Below are 15,939 nucleotides of genomic sequence, written 5' to 3'. Positions count from 1 at the left end.
TTAGCTGGTAATTAAACTTTTCCTATTGGTTTATTAAGGATTGTTCCTTAGTAAAGCTGTTTCTAATTTTTAAAAGTCAAAAATAGGCCAGTGGCAGTCTGTTTGGTAATTACATTAGGTCAAGTTAAGCAGATTTTGTAGGATTTTTACCAAGCTGAGGGAGTGATACTTTTTAGCTGGTAATGGTGGCAATTTTGATTTTGTAATTTTAAGACCGAAGAGCAAGTTGAAGTCATTAATTTCATACAACCTGATAGCTTTAGCTTGAGTTTCTAGCAATGTTAGTTGACAATGGAAATTTATAGTGGAAGGAAGCAGGTTTGTCCAAGACTGAGCTACTGTTCATAGAAGCAGGAAAGACTTTAGGCTTTCTGGCACTGGGGATCAAACCTAAGACTATATAGGCTAGACAAGTGTTCTACCCTAGGGATCTATCACTTGAGCCACCAGAGCTTGAAATCTAGTATCCTAGCTGATTGAAATTTAAGTATCTTGGTTCTAAAACCAGCTTAGGTAGGAGTTCACAAGATTTTTCTCCAGTTAACCAGCTAAAAGCTAGAAGTGGAGGTGTGGCTCTAGTGGTATATTGAAGAACTTAAGCAAGTGCATAAAACCAAGTTCAAGCCACAGTATCAGTACACATACACAGACGCTACATACTATAAAGACACAGGTAAAACACAGGTATTTGGGATCTTTTTTATTTTTATACACATGACAAGATTTTACACCAAGAATAGTCAGTTAAATAGTACAAATTTACATTCATGAGGAATGTTAAAAAAAATTCAACTAAAAAACCCACTTCTTCCAACATTTTACAGTGCAGGGGGTGAGGAAGGCTTGGGGTGGGGGGTGGGGATCCAGAACAAGTCTCTCTCAAAAGAAATGACTTAAACATTTCACATTCCCTCTCCACACAGGGTCCGTGGTATCATTTACAGTTCATCTTTTTCAGCTGTTGATTTCTGTGAAAACAAAAACAGAAATATATTAAACACAATTAGAAACCCCAAACTTACAGAAGAGTAACACATTAAAAAACAAAACCCCATTTCAGTGGGATCAGCCATTTCCAGTATTACAGACATTGCCTATCTGCAGAGTAAGACAGAACCCAAAACGCCGTGCAATGGCTCCTCAAACGTGTGTAATCAGAATTTACAGCAGCTAGTGCTGCTATAGTAGACAAAAAGAAATGTACCAATATGTGTAAAATATTTCAAGCAAAGATCAGAGAAAACATGGTCTGTTTAAGCTTTTGAAAACTGATTTGAAATTCCTATTCCTGACTATTTCTGTAAGAAGTACTAGTCTAGTCTGCCTTCTACTAAGTCACACAAGCCTAACTTTTTAAAAATATAGGTGTGGGCCCCACTCTTGCTCCCTCCTACCTCTGCTGTTTCTTGTTCTTCTTCGTCCGTTCCTGCATCCATCTCTTCTTCTTCATCCTGCTCCGAGTCCTGCTCCACATCTTCTGCTGTGTCTTCTGGTTCTTCTTCTGGCTCTTCTTCCACCTAGAGGCCACATCCACAAGCCCATTAATGCCTTCAGTTTACCCCCATTTCTAGTTGAGATACAGTCAAGAGGACAAAGGAGGCAGGCAAAAGGGAAGAGGATCTACAAGGGCACGTTCTAACGTGCTTGACAAAATGGGGAATAAGACATTCAATGCTTTTTCCAAGACTAGAAATTAGGTAAACTCAAGTGACAAATATACTGAAATCTTAAAGAAGACCTATATGGGAGAGTGGAGGACAAACCTTGGCTTCAGGGTCAATGTTCAAACTGAGGCGAAGCATCCTTTCTATCCTATCTCCATAGGCTTTAGTGTCTGGTAGAAGATACCCTGACCGGAGAGTTGCCGTTTCAAACAAAACCACAGCAAGATCCAAGACTGTTTTGTCATCTTCATCTTCCTGTGGTAGAAGCAAAGTTTCACTCATTATCCGGTAATAGGAAATACTCCCGTTCAAAAGACAAGGCCAGTGTGTGGTCTCTGTGTTACCTTAATTCGTCGAAGCATATCTCTGATCAATGGATGCCTGGGATTTATTTCAAATGTTTTCTTCTGACTGGCATAGTAACTGTTAACGGACAAAAATGGGCAATAAAACACACACTTTAGGGCCCTACATTTCCTCTACTCTTAACTATAGATAACAGTTAACTTCTGCAAAAATCAGGCTGTCTATAGAAACAAAAACCATATAATAAGTGATTATTGTCCTTAATGTACTATGTTATCTCTCATCTCTTTTGATGTCCCTTGGTCATCTCATATTATTATAGTATCTTACCTTGTTATCTGATATATTGTATATATGTTTATTTGGTTATTTGAAACAGGATAGGGAAGGGGGGAAAACAAGATGAAGGGCGGGGTTAAGGGGAGGGAAATGGGGACCAAGACAGGAGAAAGGGAATCAATGTTTATGAAGTAATGCATCCTCTATCTGGTGAATATAATGTAACCCCTCTATTAATTACAAGAAAAAAAATCAGGCTTAGTAATTACTGTCCTTTAAAGGGGGCTGGGCATGGTTAGGTAAAAAGGGGAACTGAAGGGATTTTACTGATGACTGTCCCATTCCCCTACGCATTCCTTTGCCCATTCCCTTACTTTACTTTTACTGCTCTGGGTGAGAGATGTTGCCCATGAAAATGCTAATCATTAGCATTTTATTATTAGCTATGACCACATTCTCTCCTGTAGCCTCTAAAGCTCAGAGGCTGGTATATCCATTAACTATGTCAGGCTTAATTCATCCCAACTGATTCTAGTCATCCTGACTGAAAGTCACAATAGATGCCATGCCCACTGGTAACCAGCAGTGAATAGACAGTGAGTGCCTGAACCTTTGCTTGAACCCTGCTAATTAAATGGCTGCTGAAACTGAGACATGTTCTGAATAGCTATTATATTGTTTTAAGTGGATGGAAGATTAGCATAGAACAGTGTACTTGTGTGTATATATATATATATATATATATATATATATATATATATATATATATATATATATGGTACCATTCTTTTTTGGTGCCAGTCCTAGGACTTGAAGCCCAGGCTTTGTGCTATAGCTCATCTTTTTTTACTTGGCTCATTACCATGCTACCAGCTGAGCCAGACCTCCCAACTTTAGGACTTGGCTGAATTTTTCTGCCCAAGCTGGCTTTGAACCGTGATACTCAGATCTTAGCCTCTTAAACTGATTATAGATACGAGTCACATGAACTTGGCTATGTGACACTATTTTTATAGTGCAAAAGTATAGATAGTATGTGTAACACCATTTCCAATCTAATGTAGGAGGAATGTCTATAAACTGCTTTCTATCAAGTATTCAGTAGACACATAAAATATCTGTCTTTGTTTTTGTTTTGTCAGTCATGGGGCTTGAACTTAGGGCTTGGGTGCTATACTTGAGCTTCCCTTGCTAAAGACTAGTGCTCTACTAATTTAAGCCACAGCACCACTTCCAGTGTTCTGGTGGTTAACTAGAGATAAGACTCAGGATTTTCCTGCCTGGGCTGGGTTTGAACTGTGATTTCAGCCTCCTGTGCCCAGCACATCTGTTTTTGTACAGAAGCAAGCATTCTCTGACAAGGCAGGCTAAAGGCAGGTTGGACAAGGGCGACATCTGGGCACGACTTTTCCCAGCTGCTTACTTTGTTGAGATGTCCTTGCCGGTTTGGTATGCCTGTGCCTTCATGATCCTCTCCATGTTGCCAGACCATCCGTACTGGCTCGCCACAAGAGCACAGGGAGACTCTGTCAGGCGCTGTGAAATCACAGCCTTCTCAATCTTAGGATGGAAAAGCAAATGTTAAGTGTCGACAAGTAAGGTTCATTTAGTAATCATATTTGAACTTCCTAAGACTTTACCATTCATTTAAACCTGTAACAGGCCCTGCAATCCCTGAAAGGAGTCAGAGGCAGGAAGATAGCAAGGTGGAGGCGTCATGAGCTAACTAAAGACACTGTCTCAAAAATAAAGATAGGTCATAGAAACAGCTTGCATTCCATTAGAAAGTAAATATTTGAAGCTCTTTTGCCCAATGATAGCGCTCTGTGAGCCACAGAGCTACTTCTGGCTTTTTCTGTGATTAATTGGAGATAAAAGTTTCAGGGACTTTCTTGCCTAATATGGCTCTGAACTACAATCCTCAGGTCTCAGTCTCCTGAGTACTTAGGATTTCAGGTATGAACCACCAGTGCCTGGCAAGAGCAACTTTTAAAAATTTCCTCCCCAAATGTCATTACCACTGAGAATTCAATCCAGGGCCTCAAGATGCTATGCAAGTGCTTTCCGTGGAGCTCCACACCTAGCCACCTTTTCCTTTACGAGGCTGGGTCTTGACAAGTGCCTAGGTAGGCCTTAAACTTGAGACCACCCGCCTCAGGCTCCTGACTACTACGATGGGCGTGTGCCACGCCTCTTTACAACATTTTCAATGGTCATCACCAGTTGCAGATTAATTTGTTTGAAAACCACACATTCTAAAGGCAGGGCTTAAAAATTCCATAATTTATGATTCCCAGAAAAATACCTTGTCCTTAAGAGCTTTATCTTTCATCCAGTTGAGCAAAGGTTCAAATTCCTTCTCAGTTGCTTCACGACTCTCCTTTGTTTTCTCACTTTCATCAAACTTCACTCCTTCCTTGGCAACGTTCTGAAACCTCTTCCCATCAAACTCAGGAAGGGCCTGAATGCAGTACTCATCCACAGGTTCTGTGAGGTAAATAACTTCATAGCCCTTTTTCAGGAGTCGCTCAACAAATGGAGAAGACTCAGCCTAGAGAACCAAGAGAAATAACCTAAGTCTTCCAAGCCTGGCCTTTCCTACTCCCCATGCCCCAGCTTTCTGTGTAGAGCATGAACAACCCCACTTGAAAGAATTAGGAGACGACTTGCTGGTCAGCAGCTGACGTTAACAATAGTCTGCTTTTTCTCTTTTCCCTTTCAAAAGCCCCAGCTACCCACTAGACAGATGGATCTCAACTTACCTCTTTTCTGCTGGACCCAGCCATGAAATAGATTTTGTCTTGTTTTTCCTTCATTCTTTCCACATACTGGTCTAGACTAGTAATATCAGTTGCATGATGAGAAGACTGGAATCTAAGAAGTTTAGCAAGACGGGTTCTATTTGAGTGGTCTTCAATCACACCAAGCTTGATGTTGGTACCAAACTCTTTCCAAAAAGTATCATTATATTTCTCATCAGCAATCTTCTTGATCATGTCCAGAGTCTTACGGACAAGCTTCTTCCTAATTACCTAAAGAAAAGCAAAGAATAACACTAAGAATCCACCCGAAACCTCTGGGAATACAAGGGACCAGGGTAGCAGTGGATAGAACTAGCTACCTGGCAGGCAGGGAGGGCATCACCATTACTGCCTTTCAAGGGGCAGGGAATCACGGGGCACCCCATGGCCCACAGAGCTAAAATTACAGTGTGAGTACAAAATACATAATTTTCACACACTTCTAAAGAGAGTCTTCTAATTACGAAGGTACTGGGGGAGAAAGACTTAAGGAAAAGTTTGAAAGATTCTTAGGACAAAATAAATGGTAACTGTCGACCAGGGGAAGGGGTCTTTCAACTTCCCACAGTCAAGGCTCTTTTGCAAGCCTCTCCACAGAGCCTGTCTCCTCCCTTGTGACCCTCACCTTGAGTAGTTTATGCTGCTGCAGAGTTTCTCGGGAAACGTTCAGGGGGAGATCATCTGAGTCCACCTGCACGTGGCAAACGTTCAGTGAGCAATAAAAACAAAGAAAGCCAAGGCAAAGAAAAAAGGACCCCATCGATCACAGGCCCCTGCTCCAATCTTAGGATACTCACAACACCCTTGACAAAGTTTAGGTACTTGGGCATCATGTCATGGAAGTCATCAGTGATGAACACACGGCGCACGTACAGCTAACAAGAGCACAATAACAGTTAGTTACTTCATGCATGCTCACATGTTCTTCTTTAAATTCAAATTACACCACTTTAAAACTCACTTTGATGTAATCGCTCTTCTTAGATCCATATTCATCAAATAGACCACGTGGAGCAGACGTAGGCACAAATAAAATTGACTTGAAGGTCACTTCCCCTTCAGCAGTGAAGTGGATATAAGCCATGGGGTCATCGCTTTCCTGCATTGAAAAGGCACATGAAAAAGCAATGTGAAGACTAACCAATTTACTAGGTGCTGCATTTCCTTAAAAAGAAAGTCCCGGGCCGGGAGTTTGGCCTAGTGGTAGAATGCTTGCCTAGCATGCACGAAGACCCGGGTTCAATTCCTCAGTACCACATACATAGAAAAAAGTGAGCAGTGGTGCTGTGGCTCAAGTGGTAGAGCACTAGCCTTAAGGAAAGCCCAAAGACAGAGCTCAGATCCTGAGTTCAAGCCCTGGGACTGGCAGGAAAAAAAAAAGTCCCTCACAAAGTGCAGGAAAGGAAAAGCAACAACAATTGACTGAGCACAGCAGCTCATTAGCGTACTGCTGACCTCTGTTTTGCAGCCTAGGTAACAGAGGAATGCAGCATCAGAATCCTACTGCAGCTATGGTGAACTGAAGGGAATAAGTAGTCTGGCCTCACCAATGTTGCTATGTGCAAAATATATTTTGAAGAAATAGTATAAACTAAGAGAAAAAAGGATACAAAATGACTCAACTTGCAAAAGTTATTTAGCTACTGATGTAACATTTCAGATTGGGTTGAGTAACATTATTTCAGATTGGGTTAAATAAAGCATACTCAAAATTGATTTCAATTGTCTCTTTAAAAAAAAAAACTATATATATATAACTCGGGCAGGAGATTGGCCTACTTGCAGGGTGCTTGCCTAGCATGCACAAAGATCCAGATTCAATTCCTTGGTACCACATACATAGAAAAAGCTGGAAGTGGTGCTGTGGCTCAAGTGGTAGGGCTCTAGCCTTGAGAAAGCCCAAGGACAGTGCTCAGGCCCTAGTTCAAATCCCCAGGACTGGCAAAAAAAAAAGTATAACATTCAGGATTATAAAGGCAATTTGAGTGATAAAAATGTATTAAAACATTTTCAGATTTTCTAATATTTCATTATCAAATTAAAAGCTAGCAATTCAGCCTCAGTGAAACCATCAACTTTTTTTTTTTTTGCCAGTCCTGGGGCTTGAACTCAGGGCTCTGGCACTGTCCTTGGACACTTTTTGCTCAAGGCTAGTGCTTTGCCACTGGAGCCACAGTGAAACTTATGGCTACTTCTGTGTATGTGGTACTAAGGAACTGAACCCAGGGCTTCATGTATGCGAGGCAAGCACTCTACCACTAGGTTATTCACCCAGCCAACAACATTTTTCTAGAAGCTAATTTCTCTCGAAAATTGTCCCTAGTGAGATAGTAATCTCAAAAATGCAAGTGAAATATAAATGTGATTTCAATTATGATTAATCAATAGAATATTCTGACTTGATATGCTTATAGAAGTGTTTCTTAGGTGTTTCTTAAATCTTGTTTTTGTGAAAAAGTCACCATAGTTGAACTAAAAGAATTTTGTCTACTCATCAATAACTGAAGCTAGAGAATTCTAACATAGTATTTACCTTTGAAAATGATTTGTAGAAAGCTTTGTACTCATCTTCTTCAACTTCTTTAGATGGTCTCTGCCATATTGGTTTGATGTCATTCATAAGTTCCCAATCCCACACAGTTTTTTCAACCTGGAGTTAAACAACATTTTGTTAAGTCTGTTACCATTTGTCAACCTAGAAGTAATTCTAATTTGTTTATTTCAAGAGAGCATATAAAATTCCCAGGGATTTATTTACATTGTCTAGTACGGTTCCTAGTTATTGGGTTTAAAAGCAAAGTCTTCCTCTCAATATTCATGGCCAATATTTAGTATAGAAGGGCAATTAGTCAGCATTAAAACTGATAAAGGCTAATTAACTAGATAAAAACTCCTTTTAAATTATCCTTTGGAGGGCTGAGGACTTAGGTCCATGTATAGTAGAGGACTGTTTAGCATTCGGGAGGTGCTGGATTCAATCAATTCCTAAGCAGAGTTAAAAGGAAAATGGTAGTATAAGGTAGCCTTAACTTGAGATCCTTCTGTTTAGGCCTCCTAAGAGCCAGAATTACACCATGCCCCACAAAGAAAATGTATTTTGAAATTATACATTCCTATTGCATATAAAATTCAATTTTTTTTGTTTTTGGTGCCGGTGCTAGGGCTTGAAGGCTAATACTCTTCCATTTGAGCCACACTTCTAGCTTTTTGGTGGTTAAGGAGAGATAAGAGAGTCTTGGATTTGTCTTCTGGGCTAGTTTCAAACTTTGATTGTTAGATATATATATATATATATATTTTTTTTTTTTAAAGCCATTTTCTCTCCTTTTAAAAGACAAAAGTGGCTGGGTGCTGGTAGCTTACTCTTGGTAATCCTTGCTACTCAGAGAGCTGAGACCTGTGTGAAAATTAAGGTTTGAAGGCAGCCTGGCCAGGAAAGTCTGTGAAACTCTTATCTCAATCACCAACAAGCTGGAATGGGAGCTGTGGGTCATTCAAGTGGTAGTGCACTAGCCATGAGCACAAAAGCTCAGGGACAATGAATACCCAAGCTCCAGATCCAGCAGAAAAGCAACAAAAAAGACAAGGGTGAGTGCCAAAAGCTTTGAGGATTTCAAGCTGAGTGTGGAATGGCCACACATCCTACAATTCCTGTGGAGGTAGATGGTACTCACAAAGATTGCTATCGGCTACTTTAGCACTCCAGAGAACACACTGTACACAGACAACCCAAAAGCCAGGTTGACAGAACTAGAACATTCACTGCTGCTCTCTTGAAATGTGGCTCCTGGAGACCCCTTACTTTTTTAGTTTTTGGCTTCTTCTCCTCTTCTTCTTCCTCCACTGCAGCTTCATCATCAGCTTCCTCTTTGTCTTCCTTTGCTGCTTCTTCCTCTTCCATGGGCTCTTCAACAGTTTCTGTCTGTTGAAGCACAGTATAATTATGGTTAATTTGCTTAGCAATTCTGATTCTGTCTACAGAGAATAAAAACAGCTCAAACCCCAGAGTCTCAACTGAATGCCATATCTAACCTGTATCCTTAGTGCTAAACATGTGACTGTGTGACAAGGTGACACACTTAAATTTTACAAATGTAGATTTACCTTGCTGCTCCATACATAAATTGGGAAGTTTATGAACTGTGAGTATTTTTTCACAAGATTTTTAATTGTATCCAGTTCAAGGTAATCTGAAGCTTCTTCTTTTAAGACAAGGCTGCAAGAAAAACAAGCTATTAAGATATGGTTATACATTTGTCTAAATACCTTAATAATGATAATAGTCAGCTGGTCTATGAAATCCAAGATGTGCCCATACTCACAGAATTTTCCTTAGTCATTCAGAAGGCTGAGATTTGAGGACTACAGTTCAAAGTCAACCCAGGCAGACAAATCCAAGAGACTCTTATCTCCAGTTAACCAGCAAAAAGCCAGAAATGGAGATGTGGCTCAGGTGGCAGAGTATCAACCAGGAGCAAAGAAGCCAAGTTGTCCACATGTGTGGACAGCAAAGAAATCTTCTCTACTAGCTAGGTACTGAGCAAAAAAGCCCAGGGACAGTGCCCAGGCCCTGAGTTCAAGCCCCACAATGGACAAAAGATCTTCTTTGCCACTCCTCAAGTGGAAAATATCATTAGTTTTAAGCAAAAATGGAAATATTTCAAATCTCCTGAATACACTGGGTTTTCATTTCTCAAAGTGAGATCGACTGGCAAAAAATGGAATCAATAGTGTCTTAGCTCACATCCTGCTAGTCTGGAATCATTCAACCACTATGTAACTCACCAGGCACATGTGATTGAAGATAAAGCTATAACTGCAGTCACAGTCCACATTCCTACAACCACATGTGGCTGCCACTAAACAGCACATATACAGAACACTTCCATGGTTACAAAATGCTTACTTTCCACCTGCCCCTTCTGAAAATCTCCAAGTTATAATACACTCCCAAGTATATAGTATGTAGCTATACAAGTAAAAGAATTGGTAGAATCATAGTTTCATCCATTGCTGGCTGAATGCCATGGTGCATGTCTATAATCCCAGCATTGTGGAGGCGGCTGAGATCCAAGGATCAGATCTTCAGATCCGTCTCCTGAGATGTTAGGATTACAGGCATGTGGAACCTGGGCCCAGCTCAGTATCTTCATTTTGTGGGTAAGGAAATCAGAGTCTAGCCATTTGATCACAAGGCCACAACTTGAGAATCAAGATTCTCCTGTGACCATTAATATTCTCCCTCTCTCTCTCTCTCCCCTCTCTCTGTCAGTTGTGGGGCTTGAACTCTGGACTTGGGACTGTTCAGCTCAAGGCTAGCCCTCTCTACCACTTGAGCCACAGGGCTACTCTCAGTTTTTTTTTTTTTCCTGGTTGTTAACTGGAGATGGGACTCTCACAGTCTTTCCTGCCTGGGCTGGCCATGAACCACAATCCTCAGATCCCAGCCTCCTGAGTAGCTAGGATTATAGGCATGAGCCACCAGTGACTGACTTGTAACCACTAATGCTTGTTGGCAATCAGTAATACTCACGTTATTGTTGTTCCCCGTCCAAGGGTGTTTCCTCTTGGGTCAGCAATTACAGAAAATTCATTGGAGTCTGATTCCCAGATGTGCTGGGTGTCATTGTTGTGTTTTGATGTGACAATAACTTTATCTGCTACAAGGAAGGCAGAATAGAAGCCAACACCAAACTGGCCAATCAGTTCAGAAGTTGACTGGCCACTGTCTTGGGCCTCAGTCATTTTGTTCAGAAACTCGCTTGTCCCAGATTTGGCTATGGTACCAAGGTTTTTAACCAACTCCTCTCTGGTCATTCCTACTCCAGTGTCTGTGACATGCAGCAGATTTTTCTCCTTGTCACACTAAAAGCAAGACAAAAACCAAAGAGTCATAATCACTTAATGTTATCCTATGCAGAAAAACCACCACCTCAGGCCACATCCATTCCGGCATAAAAATTGCAAAAAGATACATCCCCATCCATGTACGGCATCTTATGGCATAAGAACTTCTTTAAAACAAGTAATGGTGGGCATTGTAATTGCTAGGAAAGCACTCTACCAAGTTACATCCCTGAATAAACGCTTCAGAACATAGTTGAGAAAAATAAAACTTTGTTTTGCTTTTTTTTTTGGGGGGGGGGTTTTACAGGAAACTTTGAAATCTGTTGTGTGTTCTTTCTTCAGCAAATAGCCCTAGCTATCTAGGAATATGGTAGGACTGAAGCTTTGTGATTGGTTCCAGCCAATGAATGGAAAGTGGAAGTGATGTATAAACAGGCTGAGCCTTTAATTAGTGTGACCCTCTGTACCACAGCAACAGAGAGATACTTCAGATGGCCATAGGAAGCCAGTGGCATGATGACTTATGCCAGGCCCTGGACAACTTTTCCTGAGGAGCCCAATAATAAAACATTTTAGGCTTTATAAGCCATGAAGTCACAATCACAATTATTATTTCCTTTGGAGACATAAACACACAAATGGGTATAGCTGTTTTAAATCTTACAAAATCAGGGCTGGGAGTTTGGCCTAGTGGTAGAGTGCTTACCTAGCATGCACAAAGACCCGGGTTCCATTCCTCGGTACCACATACATAGAAAAAAAGCTGGAAGTGGTGCTGAGGCTCAAGTGGCAGAGCTCTAGCCTTGAGAAAGCCCAAGGACAATGCTCAGGCCCTGAGATCAAGGCCCAAGACTGGCAAAAAAATAAAACAAATCAAACCAAACCCAAAAACTTTATAAAATCAGGCAAAGACTTGACCTAAAGGCCAGTCTGCTGACTTCTGAGGCATTAAGCCACTGTGACTACTGGGCTACTTGTCACTGAAGCACAGCTTATCCTATCTTGCCTAATACGGATTCCCCATCTCTCTCTCTCTCTCTTTTTTTTCCTGGTCTTGGGGCTTGAACTCTAGGCTTGGGCACTATCCCTGAGCTCTTCAGCTCAAGGCTACCACCCTATCCCTTAAGTCACAGCACTTCTTTTGGTTTTCTAGTGGTTAACTGAGATAAACAGTCTCATAAACTTGGCTGGCTTCGAACCTTGATCCTCAGATCTCAGCCTCCTGAGTAGCTAGGATTACAGGCATGAGCCACTATGCCTGGCTCCCATTTCTTTTAAGAGAAGTTTACCTTAATTTTCACAGTTAGTTCTTCGTTTCCAGAAAGTGCATTTTCATCAGTTAGTGATATTAGCCTTATCTTATCCAAAGCATCAGAAGCATTAGAAATCAATTCTCTCAGGAAAATCTAAATGAAATCCAGACAGAATATATTTAAGACTAGTCAAGAAACTGTATCATGTTGAATATCAGGCCAAACTCACTTTAAAAGCCACTCTTTATCTCCCAGCCTTGGACTTTGAACCTCCTCTCCATCCCTTCGAAATAGCTGGATTACAGGTGTGACCCACCATACAAAAAAGCTGTCTTTGAATGAACCTTTTCATGTTGCAAGAACAGCTCTATTAGAAGTGTAGTTCCTTGCACCAAGGGCTGTAACAACTCTCAGGGATGCTTGCATTGGATGCTAACACTGGTGGCTGTTACCAGTCATCTTTATGTGTGCAACATAAGAGAGCAAGATTCTCAACTATTTATTTAGCATATTTGAAAGTGAAAGGAATAGAAGTCTCCCCCCATACATAGATACTAATGAATTCTCATGTATGTTAACTATTAGAATTACCATGAGCTTTTACTGACTTGAGTTACTATGGAAAGAAAAAAAAAAAATTCCACAATACTGAAACAAAATATCCTACCTACCACTTATTGCTTACCTCTTTATTTTTATACAGTGAATTGATGATAAGTTTCATCATCCTGTTAACTTCAGCTTGGAAGGCAAACTTTTCAGATTTTTCTCTAAGTTCTCTAATTTGTGATGCATTTAATCCATCCAACTGAATGGCTTCTTCCTCTCTAAAGAAATCAGTTAGAAAAGCAAATTCTTAGTTCCCTTAAAAACTACAGGATCTGTATGTAATGAGTACTCCAGTGGCCTCTGGATATTATCTGCAGTGATAAAGGTTAAAATGTAAGGTATCACTGATATATCGGCTTATTGTCATTTATCACAGTTGCTACCTTTGAAACTGAGTTGGAAATGGTAGGCTCTTACAATTATCAAAACAAAACCCAAAAACAAAAAAAAAAAACAACTTTCTTCTAGTAGGGAGCAAAGTTGTTCTCAAGCATGCTTCATGATAAGGACCCCCAAACTGTCCCTATGTCTTATGAGGTCAAAATTTAAAATACTGCTCCAGTAGCAAAAATTCTTTCACACAAAACTAGTTTTTGAAAGATTGCAGCACTAATATTAGGCAATACAATTATCAAAATCGTTTTCCATAGGTTTCATCCCTTTTATTCCCCCTCTAGGCCTCATGTGCTTTACCACTGAGCTAATACATAGTCCTCACTCAATTTTTTTGGTCATTCTTAAGGCTAAGAATCAAAAGATACTTTTTGAGTAGAGAACCTATCACCTTGTTACCCCTTACATTCTCTGTGTTCAATCTTAAAGTTGTATTTACATGGCAGATATACTTAATCTGAACCCTGGGAGACCCAACTATAAAAGAAGCAGCTATTGTATGCAGCCCCATTCCTCTGTATTTTTCAAATGGACACAGACCTCTGTACCACTTCATCGTCTGTCCTTGAGCCTTCTCTGCTTTTACCCAGGTCCTCCTCCACTGTTCCATCCACATCGACTTCATCGTCAGCTCGGACAGACCCTGGAGGAGCATTTAACACCGGAAAACTCTTTAAAACAGCCAGAAAATGACCAAACGGGGCAAAGGTGGCGGTTGCAAAATTCAATCGGTAAAGACACACACTGAGCCCAAATCAGCAATTAGTTTGGATGCTGGGGGGGGTCCCAAGGAGATTCTGAAAGGTGGGGGGAGGGGGAGTGCAGCCATCACGCCTCAACACTGCCCTCCCCCACCCTCATCCTTTATAAATAACACTTAGCAAACTGTCACTGGAGCCCCATCGACACCCACACGTGTTGCGCACAGCCATGTCAGGAAGGCAGGGCGTCCGAACTGACCCAGCCAATACGTGGGCCTTCGTTATCAGAATACAAACACAATTTGGGCAACTTCTAGCGAAAGGAACTGAAACGAGGCCCACACGGGCCTGAGAAAAGGTTCATAATCCGTTCCCCAAACCCAGACGCGGCCAAATCTGCCGTCACCCCGGGTACAACCCGCCCCCCCCCCACCCGCATGCAAGAACGGAAACGCGCTCGCGGGGAGGCGAAGGCGGCGGGGCGGGGGTCCTCCGGCTCGGGCGGCCAGAGGTGGCAGCGACGACGGGAAGTCCCCCGGGTGCGTGTGTGGGGGCTCTCCAGGCTCCCCTGGGAGCGAGGGCTCCAGGGAGGCCCCACCCCGTCGGCTGGGACCTCGGGGCGATCTGCCGTTCAGAGCCGCACGGGACTCGCTCCTCTTTTTCTTTCCAGAGGAAGGAGGGAGTCAGTGGAACCTCCTAAGCTTCTTTCGAGGAAAGGCGATGGTCTTCGGGACCCACCGCAGGCCCTGGTACGACCCTCCCCCCCCTCCACGGCCCACGGCTCACGCTCAGCAACGCCCCCAGAACCTTCGAGAAGCGGCCGCGTTGGAGGCAGGGGTGGTGGGGGGATGTTCTCTCCTCCAGGCTCACTCACCGAAGGTCAGCAGGACGCAGCAGAGGCCCAGCACCCACAGGGCCCTCATGGCGCGCGGCCGGAGAGTCTCAAGTCCTTTAGGATCGCAGGAGCCTCCTCCGCCCCCCCACCCAGGATCGGATCCTCACACCTCAAGCCGCGCGGTCCGCCCACTACACCTCCCGATCAGGTCGGTCCGCTTTTCACCCCCACTTCTCGAGGGCGGGGGACGGGAAACACGAACCCACCAATGGGGCCGCACCACGCACCCTGTGCACCCAATGGAGACGCGTGGGGGGGACCGGAGCCCGCCAATCGGAACTGTCCAGGTGCGGTACCCGATGCCCGAAGCGTGGCTCCTTCCGATTGGTCAAATGTAGCGGCTCTTCGCCAATCAGATGTCTCCGCGGGCCCCTCGCACTCGGGGCCACCCATTCTCCTGGAAAGCCTTGGCCTCTAAGGGAGACCGTCCAATGAACGTAAACGCACCACACATCCACCCTTTAGCAGAGGTCATGGCGGAACTACTTCCGGGTCCTAGAGCGCGGTTGATTCCGTGACCAGGGGAAACGGTAGCCATGGCAACGCGGTTAAAAAAATTTATTTTATATGTCATTTTTTTCTGCCTACGTCTAGGACAACCCCGAGAGCTACATTCGCGTTATGTTGGCGGTACTTTTGGGAAAAGAGAAACATGAGAAGTCAAAAGTCCTCCGGAACCCAGAGTGCTTTTGTGTGGCGAACAACTACAGTTCCCGGCATGCCACTCGGTACGCGCCCTATTGAATACTGGGAATTGTAGTCTTTGGCCTCTGGACCAGTTGCGTAGTTTGGCTTTTTCTTGTTCCTCTACGAGTCTCCGCGGGAACTCCACGCTGCGTGATGTAGGGTTTGCACGGGGTTCTGATTGCTCGTGGAGGCTAACTACAAGGCTCTCCACTGTGCACGGGCATTGGGAAGCGTACGCCAAGCCGCACTCCTGGGCCATGGTCTCCCGGAGCTTTCCGAATCCGGCTTCTTGTGCGTCACTTAGGGCGCCTGGAGCCTGGGCTTGGGGCGCCGAGCGCGTTCCGCGGCGGGAATCCCTGCGCCTCCCAGGTTTGCGGCGCCGAGGGGGCGGTGGCGGTGCCCACCGCGAGGAAACTGGCGAACAGCTCCCCGACGGACCACCACGAGGGCGGCCCGGCGCCCCCAGGCCCTCCGGGGGGGGCCCGAAGGGGGTCGTGGGGAAAG

General features: G+C 43.3%; 2 protein-coding genes across 4 annotated transcripts in view; one reads left to right on the top strand and one right to left on the bottom strand.

Moving 5' to 3' along the window:
• Positions 1 to 685: 685 nt before the first annotated feature.
• Hsp90b1 (heat shock protein 90 beta family member 1) lies at positions 686 to 14,902 on the bottom strand. Its single transcript, XM_090328526.1, has 18 exons — positions 14,728 to 14,902; positions 13,693 to 13,795; positions 12,836 to 12,977; positions 12,187 to 12,303; positions 10,584 to 10,915; positions 9,155 to 9,266; positions 8,853 to 8,972; positions 7,584 to 7,700; positions 6,012 to 6,149; positions 5,848 to 5,925; positions 5,676 to 5,741; positions 5,012 to 5,281; positions 4,555 to 4,800; positions 3,673 to 3,809; positions 2,009 to 2,087; positions 1,764 to 1,919; positions 1,395 to 1,517; positions 686 to 968 (listed from the first exon to the last, which is right to left on the bottom strand). The coding sequence occupies exons 1-18, from the start codon at positions 14,774 to 14,776 to the stop codon at positions 939 to 941; spliced, it is 2,415 nt and encodes an 804-aa protein (XP_090184652.1). The 5' UTR covers positions 14,777 to 14,902; the 3' UTR covers positions 686 to 938.
• A 487-nt stretch (positions 14,903 to 15,389) lies between these two features.
• Nt5dc3 (5'-nucleotidase domain containing 3) overlaps positions 15,390 to 15,939 on the top strand; it is a 93,955-nt gene continuing 93,405 nt past the window's right edge. For 2 of the 3 annotated variants that reach the window (XM_090328521.1, XM_090328519.1), the window contains exon 1: positions 15,390 to 15,476. The gene's annotated coding sequence lies outside the window, so the exon portion shown is untranslated. Of the gene's footprint in view, positions 15,477 to 15,523; positions 15,805 to 15,939 lie in introns of those variants that run through there. The other variant, XM_090328520.1, reaches the window with a different exon arrangement.

The sequence above is a fragment of the Megascapheus bottae genome, chromosome 2, assembly GCF_031878675.1.
Source record: "Megascapheus bottae isolate mThoBot1 chromosome 2, mThoBot2.hap1, whole genome shotgun sequence".
NCBI classification, from domain to species: domain Eukaryota; kingdom Metazoa; phylum Chordata; class Mammalia; order Rodentia; family Geomyidae; genus Megascapheus; species Megascapheus bottae.
This window is presented reverse-complemented; position numbering and strand designations above follow the sequence as displayed.

Coding starts and splice junctions, on each gene's coding strand:
- Hsp90b1 (XM_090328526.1), bottom strand. CDS start 14,776: ATGAGGGCCCTGTGGGTGCTGGGCCTCTGCTGCGTCCTGCTGACCTTC. Junction 13,796..14,727: donor CTGCGTCCTGCTGACCTTCG/GTGAGTGAGCCT, acceptor ATGCTCCTCCAG/GGTCTGTCCGAGCTGACGAT. Junction 12,304..12,835: donor CACTGTATAAAAATAAAGAG/GTAAGCAATAAG, acceptor GATTTCATTTAG/ATTTTCCTGAGAGAATTGAT.